This window comes from Diadema setosum, chromosome 7 (genome assembly GCF_964275005.1).
Source record: "Diadema setosum chromosome 7, eeDiaSeto1, whole genome shotgun sequence".
NCBI lineage: Eukaryota > Metazoa > Echinodermata > Echinoidea > Diadematoida > Diadematidae > Diadema > Diadema setosum.
This window is the reverse complement of record NC_092691.1, coordinates 12,285,572-12,309,509: the sequence shown is the minus strand read 5'-3', so window position 1 is coordinate 12,309,509 and position 23,938 is coordinate 12,285,572. Positions and strand designations below refer to the sequence as shown.

The following is a 23,938-nucleotide window of genomic DNA, read 5'->3' as shown; positions in this document are numbered from 1 at the left end:
CCATTCAAAATCTATTTATCCACGGTTTGATTGAAGGATAAAACATGTCCAAAATTTGCTCCGAGGCAGCAGTAAGAAAATCCAAATGAAAAAAAAAAGGGAAGTCCATGTGCTCTGAGTCTTTCAAGAAGAAATAACTTAAGAGTAATGATGCAAGATGATTCTCTTTTTAACTGAAGACAAGACATGGCGCCGCATAGTGTGAAGAAAAGTCACGCAGTCGAGTCAGGAAGGGGTGGAAATGAGAAAGAAAGTAAAGAAAGAAAGAGAGAGAGAAGGAGAGAGAGGGAGGGGGACGGAAAGGGAGGGAGAAAGAAAAAAGGGTGAAATCTCTCTCAATCGGTTCTACGATTCCCGGGCTATCGTTCATCGATCGCAGTCCGTCGGGACAGGTGCATATCGATAATCGCTGTAGAATTCTCGAACTTCGGCTGACTTTCTCTGAACAGTATAGGAATGATATAGGTCTAGGTTTTCAAAGAAAAAACAATTGGACATTTACTAACCATCTGCACTCAAAAATGCTTTTCTAATGCCGGCACAAAAACAGAATGTGATGATAATTATCTGCCCGACATCCAATTAATTGCGCAAACATAATTAGCATGTATCAAGGGTGCACGTATTTACGAACTCGACATCCACGAGTCATACAGCTCATGACTCATTCAAACCACGAGTCGTACAGCCCATGAGTTTGATATGCAGGCCATAAGTTATACAGTCCACGAGTCATACAACTCACGAGCCAGACAATAAGTGAACAAGACCCATGACCTCATTACTATATGCTAGCTAGGCCCACAAGGCATGACTGGGCCTAATGTACACAGGGTTGAGCTCGTGGGCTTTCTCTTTCTTTCTTCTTCTTTTTTTTTTTTTGGCCTAGTGTCAAGCTTATGGGCTTTATTTGCCTATAATCTAGTGTCGCGCTGGTGGGCCTTTTCTTTTTGTCCTGTTTGAGCGCGAGGTCTGTATGACTCGTGGGCTGTATGGCTCATGGACCTTTTGTAAATGTCGAGCTCGTGGGTCGTTTTACTTGTGAGTGTCGAACTCGTGGGATGACCCCGTCTATAAGACCAACCGATTACGGTAGTATTTGAAGACATCATGCAAACATCCCGTTATGTTGCCAAGGGTATAGTGTATGTTCAGTACGATTCGAGGTCCTTGATGCGCCTGTTACAAACTTCCCATTATTGTGCACGTGATATGTTTGTTTTGTTTCCTTTTTTTCTGTGTAAAGCTGTACTTCCAGCTTATCAAATGATTCCGGGTCTTCGTTTGCATTCTTCGGTCGACAAGGGATTATCGCATACTGGTATAAGCCAGTTCAGAGTTCCACTTTGCGCATGAGCAGAAAAATGGACATTCGAACCAACAGACATGCTGTTTTTAAATTTACTGGGATAAGCACCTGTGATGTAATAACTATTCATTTAATCCTTATAAATGATGCTTGCCAGCACATCAACCTGACAGAAAAAAGAAGGTAATATTTGGCAAAATCAATAGATTTCTTTTTTTAATACATTCAATGCAAAATAATGAAATGGATGCTTTCCCAAGTGTTGATTGACGGATCATTATGACCATCTGGTCTACGCAAGTTCATTCCTTGTTTGAACAGGATTGATGTATCCCATAAATTGTTACGTAACGCGTTTGCATTATGTTGCTCTGAATACCAAAGGGGTAACATAGGAAGGGATAAAATCTGATATTGGAGAAATAAAATGGAAAGATGTTTAAGTTTGCGTACAAAGCATCCAACAAGCCATGACACACAAGCACACATACAACATACACAACATACAATCACATACACTCATACGCTTCACATACACTTACATCCACAAGCAAAGAAAAAAAAAATAATGTGTGATAACATATCTGAATCCAGGCAATGACGTCTGTTACCAAGTTTACGCTGAATACCTATATTTAGTAGGGATCGCAGTTATGTCAAGAATTTCTCGTCTGATTCCCGCGCCTTTCAATACGCCGAAAGATAATTACATTCTCACATATCGCTGTCACCTGCAGGCCTGTCTGCTGCCTGCATGTAAGGAAACAAATCCCCGTCTACAGATGTCGCTAAACGATGAGGACCTGTTTTAAGGAGCCAACTGCGAAACACGCAGCAACGCGCGACATTGGACTTGTAGACAGTGGTTTTCAGCTACCGTCTTGCAGCTGCCGCCATTTTATCGCGCTTACGTAGTCATGTTTGTTGCTGTCTACTTGTAGATCCCACACGCAAGTGATGGAGAATAAAAGGATGAAATGCAATGTCATCTCCATGCGAAGCCGATTCAGTATCCCAGCATGCGTGTGCATGCTTTTATTAAAGTTGGACTGTTTTACAAATCAAGAAAGGCTACTTCGTACAGAATAGATAGTATGCCATTCCGGCCCTCACACTCCTTGTCTCTTGTGTGCTCGTGTGGTGGCGTGTTGTGGCGCGTTTGCTGTGATGCATTGCGTGACAGTGTACTTATATGTCCATGAGTGTTATGCAATAGGGCTGGCACTTTGATGGTATATAATTCATGAATTAATTTCCCCTGAGCCACATTACGGGGTCATTCAATTCAACTATTCTGTGCAATCAAATGCTGGTACTGTAGTACTTGGAATCCGGTCTGTCTGCGTGAGCTGTTGCTTCTTTGGACAAACCTCGTGCAAGGTAGGCATACTTTTTGCTAGAAACATTTTTTTTTTTTTTTATGTTAGTGACACTGATGCTTTTTTGGGCAAACAAACGAGCAAAAACTGTGATGATCAGCATGATCCTATGAAAGGTATGTCCACACAACTACTGCAAACTCATTCAAAAAAAAAAAAAAAAAGATGATGAGTGATTGCATAGTCCGATAACATGATTAAAGTGAAGCACTAATCAACATTTAAGTGGAATTATTGACAGAATGTGGGATAATCAAGCTTTGCATTTTTTTTCCATATTTTGCGAGGGAGAAAAATAAAACGATGCACGCTCGCACGCTACAACATAAGATTGATATCGATTTCATTGACATTCATGTAAAGTTGATGAGATGATGACGTCAACACCTCCTTATACCTCCCACTGGTTTGTCCATAAAGGAAATAAAAATCATATTTGCCGATATGTAGAATCTTCCACCCCTTTGCCTCAGTTGTCAGTGTTCAGAATTGGGCTACGACTTATCTGATAACTAAGCAGCGAAGACTAAGATCACCAAAGAATGTAATTGACTCTCTAAAAATCTCATGCGGCATAGATTCAGCAAATATATAAATACATATATATAGTAGCATCTATGATGATAATAATACATAACAATAAAGCTGACGAAGACCTTATTTCGAAAGCCTCTACCACCAGCCGGCATCGCGCGATATCTACTGTCTTCACTGTCTCAATTATATAATTCTTCCCAAGATGACAGAAGCGTTCCGTAAAAATATCAACATCATCCCACTTAATGTATGTATACGCATATATATATATATATATATATATATATATATATATATATATATATACATGTATATACATAATGACCGTATAACTGGAAACTTTTGAGGCGACGGCAACAGCATCTTAACTAACATATTTCATATCATACTGATGTGACCAATAACTTGTTTTTTTCTATTCAACCTGTGAAATTTTCAAACCTTAATACCTTTTCCTAACGTCATATTCGATGGGTGCTGTTCGTTATTCCGAAGGTTCGCTATTCCGAAGGTTTGTTATTTAGAAGGTTCGTTAATCGGAAACATACAAATTCCCTATTCCTAGAGGTTCGTTAATCCGAAAATGAAAAAGGGTTCGTTAATCCGAACATTTGTGGCATTATTCCGAAGATTCGTTATTCCGAAGATTTGTTAATCCGAAAATGAAATTCGGAATAACGAACCTTCGGAATAACGAATCTTCGGACTAAAGAGCCTTCGGAATAACGAACCTTCAGAATAACGAGCTGTAATCATATTCGATGTACATGTTAACCCACTCTTTTGTATTCTTCAATTACAGTTAACTTAAATAATATTATGTGTTTGGGGTAATTCTTAAAGAATAGGTTTAAAAGGATGGTACAGTTTCGGTTGAGGTGGGGGTTCAGATTTTTAACTTTTTCGATGATTTTTTCAAATAATAATTAGGAACCTCTCATGAAATTTTAAAGAGCATATAATCGGAAGAAAAATTCAAAGTTTATTTGATGAAAATTGGTTTTTCAAATGGCCGAGATATCCAAAATATAAAAGGTGACACTCACCTTTTATCAAGATTGCTTTGTTTTAATTTGTTTTGGGATATCTCAGCCCTTTCAAAACCGATTTTCATCAAACAAACTTTGAATTCATTTTAGAATTGCATGCCCTTGAGCATTTCCTGGAGCGGTTTATAAGTATCTCGCAAAAAGTTAAAAACTGAATTGTCACTTCAACCAATACTATGCCATCCCTTTAAGTGTCTGGTATAAATCTCACTATTTAGGTTTAAAATTTCATGGAAATGATATGAAATGCGTCACAGATGATAGTGAAATCCCGTCCACGCAACAACAGAGTAGTGGGGGGGGGGTGATAATCACCACTGACGTACTGCGGGGAAAAAAAAAAACCACGGAAATCCTTTGATAATGAAACGTAATAAGTAATGCAAATAAAAGTAATTCCAGTTAGCCACAAGCAAGTAATTCTCTGGACTTTGGCGTGCCGCAAGTTACATTCGCGCTGTTAAGAACCAGACGTAATTAGGCCTATCTAGCAAATCACTTTGCCTGTTCAATCACATCAACAAACGGAATAAAACCTAATCGTTCTGTCTGGTCTCAAGTGGCCTGCTTCTATTTTTTTTTGTCTCATTTTCTGAATCATGAATTTGGTCGCAATGTTTACATTTTGCAACCATAAAAGCAACAAGACAACCAGCATATTAGGATAACCATCGCCGAGTTTGTTTCAGAATGGGCGGACGTCCGTATCCGCTTGATGTTTGATCATGGCTGCACGGTTGTACTGGCGCGCGCCGGTTGCATGTTAGTTCAGCTGGAAGAGGCATGGCGCGTGAGGGCACAAGTCCACGCCTCGAACACCAAAGATGTACCACAAAGACGCCCACAAACCAATAGTCTAGAGTGCTACGCAGTGTTGTTGTATCAAGTGGCGTAAAAAGTTCAGCTTACATCAGCATGATCCTGATGGTTATTGTTGGGATCTATATACCATGTGTTTGAAAATTAATATATCTGTATTTCGTTTGGTCCCTACAGCCTTGGCATTTCCAAGCCAAAAAAAGTTACCTCTTAAACACAATGAAAATTACTAATCTGCTGTATTACAGTTACAGCTCAACGTCCTAAAGTCAAAGTCCATTCGCTACCGAAATAGTCAGCGAATACCCTTTTCCCTCATTCATCACCGCTAATCTCTCTAAAGTGTATTGCATTTTTTATAAGGCAGCAATCAATTATCCAGCACCTGCTTAAGACGGCCGACTCCTGTATTTTCCCTTTCTCAGAATGAAAGTTAAAGGTATTGTTTACCATTGGAAGCAGTGATTTAAAAATGTTCGAGATATCACATTTGATGCATATAGGTCAGTTTTATCACAAAACCTCCAACTATTATATAGTAGGATGTATTATTCTATATTATAGAATGTTTGCAATAAATATAGCCTAAAATATAAGGAAATATCACTATTTTTCTCATTAAACCATAACTGTAGACGGTTTAATCTGGAAATATTTTTATTATATCTATTGTTTACATTTTGTATATTTAACAATACTTAACATCGATTATACTAATTCAAATTTTTACATCGGTTGTTTATATCCCTAATTCAGATTTTAGAACTATTTTGAAGCACTAAATCTGGGTTTTCGTTTCATCTGCAAAATGAATAATGCCTATAGTTACTATATTTTCGTTATCTGATGTGATTTCTACGTTTCTATTCAAGTATTTTGAAAAGCATTGTGACTTATATACAGCATATTGTTTGTTGAAATGCACACTATTGCATTTTCATCCTTGATTTTCATGGGGAAAAAATCCAAAACTAAAATCAAGCAGAGAAGACGTCCGGTATGGAATAAGTACAGTATCATCTTGTTGAAGCGTTTGCATGCGCATGATAAACTGTAATGTCGACCATGTCGACGCCTGCCTTGACGGAGTCATGATTTAGATGTTTATACTGAAGGACTTAGCATTGATAACAAAGAGAGGTCATAACAAAGAATCTTACCCGTGCTGACAGAAAATAATAACTACCCCCTCCCCCCCCCCCCCAGGAGGGGAAAAGACTAGAATCCCATAATCTTTCTGCAAAACAAGTTGTTCAAAATGTTTGATGTGTCTTTTTTGACAAATGCTTCGAATGAAATAGATTTACATGATAAACTGTGATCGAAAATAAACGACAACAGTTGGGAAAATTATGAGGATTGAATTCCCGCTGACTCCATGTCGACGGGTAGTCAATCATCTTTTATCTTTAAATGCATTTGGCGAGCTTGCCGACATAAAATCCTATGATTAGAAGCCGTGCAGGCACTCCACAGCCGAGTTTGATTGGTTTCTCGGCTTACAAAGCACGCACTTGAAGAGCCACAGACGAGAACATATTTTTAGAACTCAACAAGATTTCTGAGTGACGTCGCTTATTGATGACGAGCGTTGATATTTGCACGGTGATACTCCACAAAGCTGAAGGTTCCGTCGATCGCAGATAATTTAGTGGTCGATATATCCGCCCAGCAGCTCTACGAACTCGATTCTCCCATTTGGATCCTAATTGCTCAACGGAGCTGTCATTAACATATTTTCTCCTTAAGCGTATCCGGTATAATGTATCCCTTTCCCGACCCTTCGTATTTTATCGCGAGAGATGAAAGCGACATTTTCGTCGTAGAAGATTACGATTGCACGGAAGGAGTATTGACCGCTCTTGAGACGAAAAGAGAGTAATGCCTCCCCGGGTCAATCTCTCCGCTGATCGGGTCCAGCTACGAGCTGGTCTAGGACAGAAACGGACGAAATATATCCGGAAATCATATCCGGAAATCATGCGTGAAGATACTTCGGGAAAAAAATTGATGGCGTAACACTTGAATACTAATAACAATGTCACTTGGAAATTTTCTGACACTCCTGACTAGCTGTTAGATTAAAATGGAAAAAAAAGAAGTTGTGTCGTCATACCTATGTTTCCCCCAAATCGACAATGATACCCGTCACATCTATTAGTCGACCATGAACGAAGCATAATGTCATCCATTTTGTTGACTGTACCACTCCACTATGGCCCTCTGCAAAATACTACATGTATGATACTGTAAACTAGTTGGTCACAACGTAGATAGTGAGAAACTCTCCCATCAACATCTTGGTCTTCCTGTTGTTGTTGTTTTTTTTTTTGCGACATGTAATCGATTGCTGACTTCCCTCTCGTTACGTTCACTATAGGTCACGCGCGCGTGCGTTTTGCAACATTGCGTTCCATCTAAATTTATTAATCACCAGCTTCCTGCGGATACACACGTTGCGAGCCTTTAAGGTGGGGTTTCGCTGATTTGACATGAGCGCTGTCCTCCATGGGGGTATGTTTGGTGTCTACGGATATTAATTAGATTGGGTATGGAACACGATCTGTCATTGAAACTTGTTACGACGATGTGACTCGTATAATCGAAGCGACAACTCTTTTATTACAAGGCGATGCCTCAAACAGCTGATGGAAAATCACACTCACCCAAGGACGACTTGAGACCAGCCTGCAAATATATACACAACAAAGGCACACACATACTTGCGCATACACATCCATCAAAGCATGACGCTCTTTCTCTTTCTCTTTTTTGTCTATTCCTTCTTCTCCCCTATTCCACATGTATTATCTTGCTGTTATATATACCGATATTGATGGGTTGTTGTTGTTGTTTTTTTACCATAAAGCAACACCAGTTCAGGTTTATCTATATGCACTGTATTTTTTGTTTGAGTTGATTTAGATTTATTGTCATGTATGTACTCAGTACAAATTATTTTCCCATCCTGCTGTTCATTGATTTGACGAGAACATTCTGTCATAACAGGTCAAGTTGTCGGCATCCTTCCGTCTTCGTGAGACGATGGAGTAGTTCCGTACAGGTCAAGTTATATAATGCATAAAGTGCGAAAATACGGACCTTCCCTGAATGAAGGCAGCAAAGACTCAGACACACAACACACGCACACATTATACACACACATTCACATCTTTTGGGATTTATTATAGGGAAGATTTGCTCTTCTCTGTTCATGAGCCCTGTATGATATTTTCCAGACACTTTTTTTAAAAGGTCTTGTTTGTAACGTATTGAAATGTGCGCTTTCCCCCATATTAAAGGAAACCAAAGCTCAAAATGTGGATTGAGTAAAAGTAGCAATACTATATAGTAGAACACATCAGTGAAAGTGTGAGGAAAATCGAAAAATCGATTTAAAAGTTATGAATTTTTAAAATTTCGGTAGATAAAGAGACGACTCGACTACACGACATTACATGGACAACAATATAACGAAAATATCGAGAAAACTGTATGTGACTGTTTACATTTTTCTTGCATAGATAAAGACCACTTGACTTACCTTCTTCAAAGAGCAGAGGGAATGATATTACCCTTAAAATAAGTCAGTAAAAATTCGATGGAATTTGTACTTTTCATGAAAAATGAATTTTGTTGGAATGCTCCTTAAATTTTGTTTATATTGTTGTCCAAAATGACAATCCACCTTTGTATTTGGGCTTTGGTTTCCTTTAAGGACTTAATGAATGAACTTTTTCCTTCTCCTTGGCCCACTCAGCGCATTCAAATACGTATCATCGACGTAGTATGCATTAGCTGTTGTTTCATTGTGCAAGGCCTGCATGGCTAATACCTTCTGACACATTACATGCATTATGCAAGCAGTTCACTTTCTTAACACATCAAGTACCAAAAACCGAAATGTTTTTTTTTTTTTTATAGTTTGATGCTGTATATTCTAATATTGATCTTTGTAAATATCAATTGTTATTGCTTCATAGAGTATATACAAAAGCCCCTTTTCATTTCCAACCTGTGTTGCTCACTTGCAGAGTCGCTTAAATTAGCACATCTACAAAAGAATCTTACGTAGCAACAACCTTTCGTAGTTTCCATTTGCTTGTTTCTCTCTAGAATGGGAAAACGTGATTTGATGTATTTAATGAGTTAGTCAGTTCCGTCAAATCTCTTTCTCTTTAGTCCGATGCAATTATTACTAAATTCAGCGGTGCCAATATAATGACACGATGACAATTTCTGCTGCAAAATTCTTTACGACGTGATGATTAAAAAAAAACGATATTTGTATTATTCTTTATTACAGATTCAATCTTTAAAAAAAAAAAAAAAAAACAGCAGAGGATACGCTATTCTTCCATAGCAGCCGTTTGCAGCCAGTTTTCGTTTGAAGATCTTCAGCCGTATAAAGTGGGTAGATTTCAGAGTGCCGGATGGTTATAAACCTACTTGTTGGGCCGGAGGAAAAATCCAATATCGCGGCGTATTCTGTGCTTGACCTAGCTCTGGGGAGACTCGGCAATGAAAGGAACCGCCACATCTCACGCGCGTTTTGGCATCAATTAGATTCCACACTTTAAGATTTCGGTGTGTGTGTGTATGTAACATGGAACTCATATTGAATGAAATTCAAATAAAGAATATCGTAAAACAAAACAGTGTGTGTGTGTGTGTGTGTGTGTGTCTGTCTGTCTGTCTGTAAATTCCCCGAATCTAACAAATCCGACTATGGGGATATATCTTTTAATCTGATGAAAGGAATTTCATGACCATTATTTGATCCTTAGAAAGGGAGAAAAAAAGTTCAAAAAACCAAAGAAAGACGAGGTGCACAAAAATTACATTCGATCCCTGGATTTCATAGAGTTTGGAAAAGAATTGCATGTTCGGGGAATGTTTAATCCATTTTCTACCCCCCCCCCCTCCCTTCTCTGTCAGATCTTCGAGGCATCATTATATCAGATAATGTAACTCCTTTCTCCTATTTTTACCTGGATATCTTCATAAAAACGAAACAAAACAAAACAAAAACGAAAAAAGAAAACAAGTCATCCCCTCCAAAGAAAGAGTGGTATGAAAAATGTGTATGAAATTTCTTTTAATCCTGGTAATCACAATCTGACCCGGCACTCACCTGCAGACTCGGCTACATGACGTGTAGTTCCCTTTAGCTATTAGCGTTAACAAAACAGTCTCCAGCATTAACACGAAATATCACCTTTCTGACAAAATTGATGCGCACTCGATGTACATGACAGGACTCCGTGTTTAATATTCTAATGGGAATTTGTTTCTGCCCTGGCGAAGAGCTCCAGAAAATTCTGAGGTTCAAATCCGAGCCAGAGAATGTTATTCAGCTTTTGTTAACTTATATACGACAAAATTAATGACCTTTGCCAAAAGGCTTATAAGCGACGAACGTAGAAGTAGATATAGTTAAATTCAGTAGTAACTATCATTCTGGTTTTTTTTTTCCTTAGAGGCATGAGGAGGCACTCATGATATTTCTATGTTTATGAATGTTTTATCGAGGGTTCTACGACTGAACGCTTATCCTCTTGGGAATGAGCTGTCTTGTAAAAACTGAAAGTGACACAATAGATTGAAAATGAGGGTTCCAACAGCTGACAAGTTTCCCATCAAATTTGTGTCTGAACTTGTCAGTCTGCAACCTAATCCGCATAGATATTTGTAAAATTGCCAAATTGCACAAACGTAGTAGTAAACCGAAATAAAATATCACTACAAAATAATAAGCTGAACAGACAACTCACTCTCTAACACCGTCACCAAACAGCCCCCCGTATCTATAAGCACACGAAAAAAAAAAAAGAAATCCTGTAGCTTCGAAAGTAATCAATCAAATGCGATTATAATTTTTTCTATTTTCCTGATTGCCCACTCTACATTCATTGATCGGGATGTGCATAATCGGTTGCTTTGCACATAAAACTGAAAACATGAATGCTGACAGTTTCTAGACAATAACTGCGCTTTATCAAGTCACAATAATTATGATCGCAATCATCAACAATCAGTTTGCATCTGCAAGCCAGCAGGCGGTTCACAACAGTCCATGCGAAATGAGCAGACAGTGCAATTACGGCTCGAACAGCAGACCGGACTAATAAAGTCAACTGTGTGGAAGCAAGCAGGCACGATTTGACATTTCACGACGGCGCCAGAGCGAGACCGATTCAGTCAAAATAGAAGAATCTACACCGGTTTAACGGCATTTTTCAGTTTGAAGTCCGCGTAATGCGTGAATTTTATTCCACACACGATGCTCACCTCTTTCATGCAAACTGGGTGTAGTAGGCAAACGGATTAATATCATCGCTTCTACTGCCCCTGATTCTCCAGGCAAAGCTTTTTTTTTTTCTTTTTTTTTTTAGCGAGCATCAGAATTATAAAATCATTTTGTATTTTGTTGTATCGTGCTTATAATATCTTCCCTTTTGCAGCAGAAGGAATTATCGAGGTTTCTTGTCTGCGATGTATAGTGCCAAAAAGTTGTGATCTTGCCAAATCAAATCACATTGTACATGTACATATTACAATTGCATGTGTTATGTATATAGCAGGCCCGTAATCTTGGTAACCAGGAGATTTCTGTAGGGGGGGGGGTGTGAAAATTAGAAACAGTGCACCTTTCTGAAGCGACGGAGCAGAATAGTGTCTGGGAGAGGCACAGCTCTAGGGAAGATTTGTTTCTTCCTCTTCATTGTTGTTTTTTTTTTGTGTGTGTGTTTTTATGGGGGTGAAGGTTTGGGGGCAAATTCGAAGACAAGGGAGCGCAGCAACCAACCGAGCGGGGGAGGGTGTGGGAGGGGGATGTCCCCTCTCCCGCACGAGGGAACTCTTGTTTTATTTATAATTTGGATTGAATGATCTGCATGGCGATTGCTTTGAGTAGGAAATCATTGGGCAATTTTCTAACAACAATAATAACAACAACAACAACAAAACTAAGACTATACGTTGATTATTGATTAAGGTTACAAAACAATAACCACCAAAAAGAATAATTTGTTAACTGCTGAGTGATTTTCTCAATTACTGATCAAATAGTTAAAAAAATCTAACACCTAGGCGCAGCGATCGATTATAGGTGCAAAACAAACAATAGTCATTTTCCTCTATTGTCTGTGTGAATTCAACCATGATAGAAAATAGTGAGTATTTGAATTGCAAGAGAGGATGACTGAAGCATCTGAGTTATAAAAAGCGAGAAAAAGGTGAATCTTGTTTTTCATTTTAAGTTACCTCCCCTACTTCTCTTGAGTAGATGAGTTTCTGCGTGTTTTTCTGTAAGTGTTGTCTGACTGTTCGTTTGTGGGGGCCATCTCACTTGCCGTTCATTTTATTCATGTGCATAACTGTGACAAATTTGACTCACAAAATGTCATCTCTGATTTTTTTTTCTTTTTAGTGGAAAGGGTTCTTTTCATGTTGTCCTTGGTTTTTCATTCTCTAAGGCAGATATTATAAAAAGAAGTAAAATTTCCTGATCATTAATCATCCAAATCGTTCTGAATTGACACTGATTGATTATGGTTAAGAAGCAAGCGAGAAAAGCAACAAGCGTGCCTAAATATAGACTTAGGAGGGTAATCGAATACGCACGCATACGCATGCAAACGGGCAGACAGGCAGATGCACAAGAGGGGAACAGGTGTGGAGGTTGGCCTACATGTATTTTCAATATAACGTGTTCAGCAATTTTAAACTTCTTTTACTGTTCTTCGCTTTGTGACTTTGAGGTTTTGATTTTGTTTCTTCATTTAAAAATAAAAGGCATACAAAGAAACAAGCACACGAACATACAAAATGTCTTTGTCACACAGAAACACACGCACACACACACAATCATACACACACACACACACACACACGCATACTATCCCACTCTCCTTTTGTAGTTTTATAGTCATTTCTAACACCCAACTAAAATCAATCACTCCAGAAAGTTTAAACGCTGGCATTTATCTCTTTCTAATCAGCAGTGGGATGAATCGGTTTTGGCTCCAATAAAAGATGACAGCGTCAATCGCAGCTCAAATTGCATTTCCCGACCATCATTACGAACAATATATTGGAGGGATGCCACTGTCAGGTCTGCAACGGCAGGCTGGCGATATTTCGAAGGCTTCCCGGTAATCGCCAGGAGAAGATGGCAGAGAATGAGGAGGACGGGAAGAAGAACAAAATATGCACCTCAATATCACCGAAGCGATGATTTGCGGAGCGTATACCTCGTTGATGTGCAAAACAGAAGCACCCTATTATGCATATCAGCCTTTCGCACACACCTGCGTTATGTGTTTAAAGCTAATGGCTCAGTTACTGTAAGGATTTGTCGCTCGAAGGATTACTGTACATTGTAGGAGTAGGCTAGTAACCCATGACAATCAAAACATTTATTAACTTCCAGATCACAAAATCAAACGGAACATAGTATATTTACAAATCTATATAGATTTACGCTGACGTGCTGGACATAAAAAGAACATAATCACACACATACAGTTTCTGTCGTCTGAGCGAAAAAATATAGACTTGTAACATGAACTACGTCAGAATACATTTCCACTGACTGCTAGAGTGAAGTTTTTCCCTCTCTCTTTTTGCTTTCCTCTCTCTTACTCGCCTGACTTTAAAGGTTCCCTGAAAATGCATGTTGATTTGTGTTGATTTATGATACCCTCAACATCAGTTTTGCGGTGAAACGAATTATTATCTAGAAACATTCCAAATTTTTTAAACTACTTTTTCTTCAGATTCCTTGGATACGCAAAAAAAAAAAAAAAATCCTTCCAAACCAATATTCCTGTTGTGACCTCATCTGTCAATCATTGCTAAAGTACTGATATGTTTAACAAAAGACATTGGAATGCACCTTCCCCTCGACTCAGCGTAACTTGCATGTTCCCTCGCCATGTCTTTTGTTAGTCACATTAATATCACACAAACATGCCAAGTTATGCTGAGTCGAGGGGAAGGTGCATTGTAATGTCTTTTGTTAAACATATCAGTACTTTAGCAATATTGACAAATGAGGTCACAGCAGGAATATTGGCTTGAAGGATTTTTTTTTGTGGGCATATCCAAGTAATGTGAAGAAAGAATAAAGAAAGAAGAAATAAAGAAATAAAATAAAGAAATAAAGAAAGAAGAAAGAATAAAAGAAGAATTAGTTAGAAATATAAGGAATGTTTCTAGATATTCGTTTCACCGCAAAAGTGATGTTGAGGGTATCATGAATCGACACCAATCAACATGCATTTGTATTTCAAGGAACCTTTAATGTTCGAGAGTTAAATTGTAGCATGCTGAGCCAAGGCACATTAGTGCGTCATTAAATGTGCCATCTCAATATTTTCGTGACTTGCTTGCATCGGCGTGAGGCCAAGTCACGTTATGAACTTAGCAATTACAAGGCACTTAAACGATGCTGATCTACTCACTGTCACAAGTCACGAGCTTGCACGTTATTATTCACTGTGGGTATAAAGTTAAAATTGTGAATAGATAAGCAGAATGCTTACATACGGCGTCTGATTTACATCATAAACTTGGCGCATACTTCCCTCCAGCAGAATATTGTGTATGAAGAAAAAACAAAAATATAAAAAGAAAACATTAAAAATGGAAGGGAGGAAAGAAATAGCAGGAATGTGTGGGGATTATTTGGTTGGGCACCTTTCGTTGAAACTCTAAAATAGAATAGGTAGGGTGTGATGTAGGCACTTAAGCATGCTTGGGCTTAATACAGTGTTTGACATTTCCTAAATGGTACTACCGACTACTGGCTGCTCTAGCAATTTACCAACACATTAAAATTGCCAGCTAACAATGCAAAGTGAAATATTAATATTGTAATATCTACGTATGAACCTTATTCTGTCTTGTGTATTGCATCTTAAAAAGAGATTTAGACATACTGACAAAGATGATCTATTTTGTGACTGTCGAAAGTAGCTACAAAAAGGGGAGAAAAAGACATGTATTGACACACATAATCAACGTGCACCCTAGATCATGATCAATAAGGGATTATATTTTTGACGTTAATCCCATAGATAAGGACGCATCTTAATTTCTTCTTCAAGTGGAACACATTAGGCGCGACGAAATCGGATTATATTTTGAAAATATGCTCATAATGTGCAATATGACAAGTATTGAAAACTCTTATCCATACGTTCGCAAGGCTGCTTTTAATATAAAGCCTTACACTTCTTTACATAACAACACGGGCATTTTAGCATCGACGGACCGACACGCGCATATCTACTCGTCGCTTTGACTGTTTAGTCGCAAGGTAATGAATTATGCTCCGTTCAGTGCTTGTGCGAGGTGATTTGTATATTACTTTGCATGAATAAAGGATGAAAAGATGTTAACCGGACAGTGAGCTATGCATAAAGAAGACAAAAGCTATATAAGCAGACAAGATCACTGTTGCTGTGAACGTATGGAGGCAATTAAATGCAATTTGATTTATTCTTACGAGGTAAAAAAAAAACGGTGACGAAGTAAACGGTGTAGAAATAAAGATCTTGATTTTTTTTCCCTAGAGAATGCGACGCTGATATAAGAACAGAAGTAATCAAATCCAATTCATGTATGTACGCTTTTTAATGCAATAAGATGAATTAATCCAATAATTGACTTCTTACTTTGAAAGGATTGTTTGGAATGCGAAAGATCGCTTTGTTAATCATTTATTCTTTTCCTGTTCATCATAACGACTAAAATCAATTACTCCCATCCAGATCATAATGTGTAATCAAGGATATGCATTCATGGCCAGTTACAAGCAATGCGACAGCATGCAGGGCTCGACATTTATTAAGCTGCCACCGGATGGCCAGGGACCACAAGATATATCGGACCACCAAACTTCAGAAAAGGTTATCTTTTGGGAAACGATCGGGCAGCTAGTATTCAAAATGATTTTTTAAACCACCTTTTGTTTCGGGCCACTGCGTTTCTTATCAGGCCATCAAAATTAGATTAAAAGGTATATTCGTGGCCCGAGCTGGACACCACAGAAAAAAAAAAGTTAGTGTTGAGGCCTGCCATATTGATATGCATATTCGTATTGAATGTTATAAGATCTCAAAACGCTGTTTCATGCTAACGTACCATCTCGAAAATAATATGTAAAAAACAAAACAAAAACAAAAACAAAAACACAACCAAATAATGTACCTGTTCTTTCTCTCTAAAAAGAAAAGGATAAAGATAGAGAAAGAAAAGCGATTTTTTTTTTCTGATCATTCGATGTCTGATATTTGCTTGCATATACGCTGGCAAATATTAACGAAAGCAATGCGATGCACTTCACGTTTTCCATTTTTTTTTTCTTGTTGTTGTTCTCGGCAAGTAGCCCGAGGAAAAGTCAACTGGGAAAAAAACCCCCAAGAAAATCACTCTTAGCTTCTACTGTCATTCTGAACCGAGCACAACATTTTACAGCCCCAGCCCCCCCCCCCCTCCGCCCAGTTCTTTCGCCGACTAGTTTTTGTAAACACCACTACTTTATTCTGCTGATTCGTAAGCTGATAGTCAGGATTCTTCCAAGTCAACTCCCATACTTGTAGATTCTTTTCTTGTGTGCAAGATACAAACACAAAATATCTTGCCACGCTTATCAGGGGCCATTGAAAATCTTGAAAAAACAAACAAACAAACAACAAACAAATCGGAAAGTTAGTTACAAAATTAAAACAAACCCCGTCTGATTCTCACAGGGTTCGGAAATTATGCCTGTCGAAGCAAGGGGTATAGGCCTACCATTGCCCGTTGACCCCCTCCCCCTCTCCGATACCAACACACATAAGAAAAACAAAAGTACCACTGTTCCTGCTTATGGCATCTCGATTGTCGTGTCATGTTGTCATGTCAACATGGTCCTTCAATAGTAATCATAATTCACCACTGTTGTTTACTGATTGGAATTGCTATCTTTGGTCTTAATTCAACATTCTGTATGATTTTGGCCAATATGCGACAACTGTGGACACTACAGAACGTGTAAAACTTCAATTTTTAATAGTTCCGGAGATGAAGGGGGGGGGGGGGAGGGAGGGGTGGTTTCTTTCAGTACTTCATAATATCTACCACTTTAGCCATTAAAAATATAACATTATGTAGTTTTGTTCGTGTTGCTTGTATTTAGATGTGATGTCTGTGTGTGTGCCTGTGGGTTTTGATTAGTGCTGATCTTAAAAAAAAACAAAAACCTGAAATATATACAAACACTAAAAATACGAAAACAGAACATACAATGGATAACAGAAGTAGGTTATGGACATTTGTGCGTAAGATTCTTACGGCTGTACGTCGTTTCATTTTCAGTCAAATTTGATTACGTCATATTAGGTCGATCTAGTAGGATGGAAATGAAATGAATGCTGAACGCGCTTGAAATGGAAAGAGTAAAATTGCCTGTATCTGATGACGGAGGTTGGGCGCATTTCTTATTCTAATATGGCTTATGTCGCAGAAGTTTCTTGATTACTTCGGATAATATGAAAGCTGCCTGTTTGTTTCACGTCTACAACAAAAGCTGCCATTTCCAGCGAAGGAACGCGCCGAAGGGAGCAGCCATGATTATAAATTGATAAAACGGTCTGACGGTTCACCGTGATTAACTTCCGTAGCGATTCGTTAAGGAGAGAGGATTCCTACGTTGACTATCGTCAGCGTGTTGTTTTTACGTACAGAATGCTGGGTGATTCCTCGGGAGGTCTGCTATCAATTTCACCTGTGGAACTACTCCACATGAGCGATGTACGGGGAGCGACCATGATACGGACGCTATTCGTCAATTCTAGCAGTCTAAATCGTATGGGGACTACTTTACTGCACACTAGGATTGATAGTATTATGGGAATGTTTTTTTCCCTTCCTTAATATTGCTACTTTGTTTTCTAGAGAACAAACAAACAAACGTACACACACACACACACACACACACACACACACACGCTCGCGCGCCCGCACACACAGAGCTTTAAAATTTCTCTCACGGCGTTGGTAACATTGAACTATGTTTGAGAACATTCATAATATTTGAACATTTTAAACGTTAATGCGGTATGGACGTTGACTCCCACCCCCTAAAAAAAAAAAAATCATCGTGCTCGTAAAGGAATGATGTATAATTTGCTAAGGCGAAGATTTAGCTCTTAATTTTTATTCTTTTTTTGCGAGATACGTCGAAGACACAACTCTATGAAATACTACTGAGCATAAATTTCTAAGAGATATCCCAAGCTTATTTGGTGAAAACCGGTTTAAAAATGGCTGACATATTCAAAAACAAAGTAAAACTAAGCAATCCTAATAAGAAGTGGTTCCCAAGCTTTATCAGGATCGCTTTGTTTGGATATCTCAGCCATTTCAAAGCCGTTTTTTTTTTTTTCAAATAAACTTTAAATTCCTCGTAGAATTGTATACAGTAATCGTTTTTCATATGATTACTCTCATTATCTTACAAAAAAAGTTCAAAACCTGAACCCTCATCTGAACCAGACTCATACCATCCATTGAACTTAACAGTCAGAACGCAAATGTAAGGAGTTGCTTTTTTTTTTCTACCACGGTATGCCCATAGTATGTGTGTGTGTGTGTGTGTGTGTGTGCGTGTCTGTCTTTTCGTCTGTCTCTGTGTGAGTGTTTTATAATGTGTCCTTCACGAGGTATTGCTGTACAGCGTTGCCATGTAACATCTTAGTCCGATTTTTCTTTGCTTGTTTTTGTTGAAACGTCAAGCAAGAATTTCGAGTTGTTTTCCATAAGAAATAAGACTAACTTATCGTACGTAAATGTCTGTAAATGACAGTGAGACTAGAGATGTAATAATGATTGCATGAAATCAAACAAATCCGATTAAAGAACGCCAGCAAGGCAGAAACCCCATGGGATACCACGGTATTGCGAAACAGCAATCTTTTACTTGATGTTGTTGTTTTTGTTGTTTTTCAGTTTAACACACTCAAAATTATTGTGCAAAAAAGTAGCTTACAAAGAAAAGTACTGATAGATGACGATAAAAGCATCTATGTAAAAGCATTTTGGTATTAAAGCTGGATGAGGCAATGCACTTTCATACACAAGGACCAAGTCCTACCACTATCTGCTGGTGACGAGGCGTTTTCCCCACGATGTCCCTCTCTCCCGGAGTCATGGAAGCGTATCAGACACCACTCGGGTGATGATGGCAGGGCCCTTTGGAGGAGATATTCTAACACTGAAGAGGCTACCCTGGGCAAAGATTTCATTTGAATGATTAAAACCGCATCATTATCATTACTCTGGCATTGAAGATGATTTGCCTTCTGGGAGCTATTCATTTCCCAAACCGATTTCTGTTTTTGTTTTGTTTTACGAAAAGGAATGACGGGAATCATGGGGATCTTTTTATTTCCTTAAGTATGCTAGGCTTCTCATAAGTTGTGTATGAGATATGAGATAAGTGTAATATTTAAAATAAAGTACCCGTTAGCAGGTAAATGCAATATAATGCCAAGGGAGTTATATAGGGACGTGGTTATAGCCTCCCTATATCTGGTGTGTGTCGTCATTTTCCTACAGCTTACGTACTTGTTGACCTCCTTCTCTCTTTCCCTTATAGACGAGAGGCTCTCGTCCTAGAACGTCAAGCTGCGTTTGGATGTCTCTTGTCGGACACGTGCATATGGCCCTGTCTGTGCGAAAAAATATCTCACCCCTGCTGCCTGCGGTCGATCCGATCGTGTCGTGTTAATGTATATGGATAGGAGAGCTGCTATGTCAGTAACTGGCCTAGTTCCAGCATGGAGAGGTGACAGAGAGGTCCAATAAAATTGATGCTCAGGATATATGTCTCGCTAAATCACCCAGTTGCGAACTAACATTTCACAGAGATAAGTCGATAGTCGGAGGAGAAAGATTACCACTATTTAAGAGATTAGATAATGTCCTCTACAGCACTGCAGCCTGTCTCATTTTAACACAACAAGATAAAGTCAAAGAAAGAGGTGCTGATTGCATAATGCCGTATGGATTTCTGCTGCCAACTATTAGCAGCAAACACTATTTTGATAACTTTTACATGTGGTTAATGTACTATCTCCGCATTGCAATTTGTATGAGTTAAATTAGCATTCGTGAATGATGATTATTAGTAGCTGATTTCTCTGCAAGGAATAGGACAAACAAGTAAAACAAACGTTTTGTTTTGAATGAAAAAGAAACTAATTATTCAGGTGGTATGATTATCAGCCCTCTATAGGTACTGAAGAAATGTACCCAGAATTATAAGAGGATCTATTCTTGAGTCTCTAAACACACAAGTTTTGTTGGGAAAGTCATTTTCATTTTCGAAACATGTATAAGTGCACACGTACAGATCATTGCACAGTCATACAAATATATGCACGAAGTTCTTTTTCTTTCTTTTTTTATCTCCGTGCTTGAAACAATACAATACAATACAATACAATACAATACAATACAATACAATACAATACAATACAATACAATATGATACACACACAATACACACACACACACACGTACACACACACACACACACTAGCAAACTGTACATATAATCCACGAATAAGATGAAAAGCTGACTGCTCGCAAGCCTGCACAAATACAAACAGACAGATCAATCAGCAAAAATTGATTCCGAGGCTTGATATCTCCGCCGCACCTTTAGATTCAACGAAAAGTGGCTGACACCGGAGAAACGCGGAACACCACACTGTCTGATGAATAGGGGTAATGAAATATCGACTTTGATATTCCATTACAACAGAAACAATACTCTAAGAAACCAGCGGCCATGTCAATGTAAAGGGACATGGAGAAAAACAAAACAAAACAAAAGCAGTTAAATCCGGATATGAATGCGCCGTTGGACGGCTGGTATTGTGAAACTTTTAATGGAAATACTTTCGGCAGTGATTAACTCAGACCTTTAGAATTTGCTGTGGGCAGTAGGGCAAATAACAGGAAATATGTGAGAAATTGATCATCTACCGTAGATGTGAAATTAGAGGCGATTGGCCGAAATTTTGCTTATCATATGAATTGATCTACGGGTATCACAAGACTTTAAGTGAAAACACAACAAGCATTTTCTTCCACATCTTTCGCTTGGTGTTTGAAACAGAATGTGTTGTTAAGTATATCAGCGAGGGTTAAATTATCAAGGCAGATTAGTTTATACATTATCTCGATTCCTTTTTTTTTTCTTTCGAATTTAGCCCCCTGCTGGGCTGGTTTGTCGTCATACTCAAGAAGTAACCACATTTCTACCCGAGGGTGATTATGTTGACGGTGCTTCTTGGATTGTGCAACATTGCGGAGATCAATGTGATGAAGTCGACAAGAGAGAAAAAGGGGGAAAAAAGAAGAGAGAATGGATATGGTTGGATGGCGCAGACCTATCAGGCAGATTGAATGACAGAAGGAGGACAACGTTTAAGGTTGCTAAGGAGCATCGGCCGAGTGGTATCGATTTGAACTAAACGTCAGGTGTATATTGACACTTCGCTGTGCAAATTTACTCTTCCCCCACAAACCCGTCAGAAAATAAAGATTCCCTAGGTTTCTTTTATATGGCAGTCTAGGAAGAGGTATATGACATTTTTATACACTTCATTCTGTTATGCTTTGAAAATAATATAATTTTCATTTGTGACATAATCACAAAACATACGCACTAGCAAGCTGTTTACTCCAATGATAAGTGGATTATGTAGTATAGAGCATGAGGAGAATTTTGAGAGATTCGGGTTTTTTTTGTGTTTTTTTTTTTTTTGTTGTTGTCTTCTTTGCGATCGCCAGCTGTCGTCGCGACGTAAATCATAGGAAAAAAAAATAATAAAGTGTGTTCCCAGCCTCTTCACGTACGTCATTGTAGCAGGGTGATATTCGTGCATGTGTATATTTTGTGTTAAGATTTTAAGGTCAAGAAGAAAACGAAAGAAAATGAATTCCCGAACGGTAAATCTTCTTTAAAATGTGAAGAGGACCAAAAATAGCTCAATAGATTTGACGGGATTTTTGCTTTATCGCGTTCTGTTCTGTTTTTTTTTTCTCTCATTTTTAGTCCCCTAGGAAGGGTAGTTTACGCAGACGATACTAGTACTTTACCCTCGTAGGATCCCCACTTTAAATCACATTGTCAGTCCAAACAGACGCTGTCCATGTTTCCCTCAATTACCCATCTTTGCATGGGTTTCATGCTTCTTTCACGGTAAGATATGTCTATTAGATGATACTTACTGAAAAGAGTTACCGTTGTGTCGCCTGAGGAGATGTAATCACTGTGCATTTGCATGTTAATAAATCTGAATGTGTTTAAGTCATCTCTAATGCAGCGTGTCGATGACTAATACAGCTTGATTCTTTGTTTCTTCATCAGACCATGTTCGTTTTGATGTTTATTTATCTCAAGCGGCGCCTTTGGGCTATGCACTCATCACGTTTAATTCGTTAAAGACAATTTCCTCCAATCGAGCTTGCCAGAGTGCAAATTTGCACAAATACAAACAGACAAATCAATCAGCAAAAATTGATTCCGAGGTTTGATGTCGCCGCTGCACCTCAGATTTAAGGAAAAGTAGCTGATCGAACCGCGGAATATATTACACATCTCATCGTTAGAGGTAATAACGTATCGACTTAGAAACTCCATTACAACAAGAACACTATTCTAAGAAACCAGCGACTAGGATAATGTATAAAGGGGTTTGGAGAAAAAAAAATGCTAAGAAGCAGGCGCTAAACATAGATGAGGGTGAAGGCGAGAAGACAGGTACACTATGCATATATACGGTACTTTCAATGGAAATTCTTCCTAATTAACGCAGGCCTTCGAATTTGTTATGTACACTTTCACGGGAAAAAAAAGGAGACTTTGACCATCTAACGCAGATGCTGAAATAGGAGTAAGAAGGCTACACACTAAAAATAACACGTGGGAGGCGAGTAATGAATCGAATTTTGCAGGTACTTACGAATTGCATGTAGCTGACGCCTTTACACATGGCATCACTCATGGGTAAAATCCCGGCTATATTGGCCGCAGTGGGGATGGTGCACATGGTGAGCAGGGCAATATCGGTCACGGCGAGGTTGGCGATGAAGAAATTTGTGATATTTTGCATCTCCCGGTGTCGGATAATGATGTACAGCACAATGGAGTTTCCAGATATTCCAATAACGGTAATAATAGCCATAATGAGCGGTACCAAAACCTGAGAAACTTGGTGGAAGCGCTTGACGTAGCCCGATTGGTTGGGATCGGCGGCCACGTCGTCCACCGTGACGGACCAGGACGTGTCCACGGCCGCCAGAGTGGTGATGAAGGTTGTCAGATCCGCCATGGCTTAAGCAATGGAAACAGCGGAGAGCATGTGCAGCTATACCGACAGCTTTCAGCACCTGAACTGGAAAACCGAGTGAATTGGAGGAGAGTGTGCAGTAAGCACATCTGAGCGGGACATCGTGTACCTCTCTGTAATTTCCCTCCTTGGGCATGTGTGTGCGTGTTTGTGTATGTGATCGTAAGGCTGTGTGTGTGTGTGTGTGTGTGTGTGTGCGTGTGCGTGTGCGATTTTGTGTGTGTCCGTGTGGAAGAGTGTACGAGTTTTAATATACTTGTGCACATGCGCATAAGCCTGTTCTGGTCTCTCTCCATCTCTCTTATCGTCTACTCCACTCTCTTGTTTGGTTGGTCCTACCCCCATCTTACTTTGCTCTTCACATACTTTGCCCTCATAACGAGATCGATGATTATCCATCATTTTTCAACCTTTCCCCCACCTTCACCGGAG

General features: G+C 38.8%; 1 protein-coding gene across 1 annotated transcript in view; it reads right to left on the bottom strand.

Moving 5' to 3' along the window:
• LOC140231030 (G-protein coupled receptor 54-like) overlaps positions 1-23,488 on the bottom strand; it is a 96,085-nt gene extending 72,597 nt beyond the window's left edge. The window contains exon 1 of the mRNA XM_072311183.1: positions 23,120-23,488. Within this exon, the coding sequence (XP_072167284.1) occupies positions 23,120-23,488 (369 nt within the window). The remainder of the gene's footprint in view (positions 1-23,119) is intronic.
• Positions 23,489-23,938: the final 450 nt, after the last annotated feature.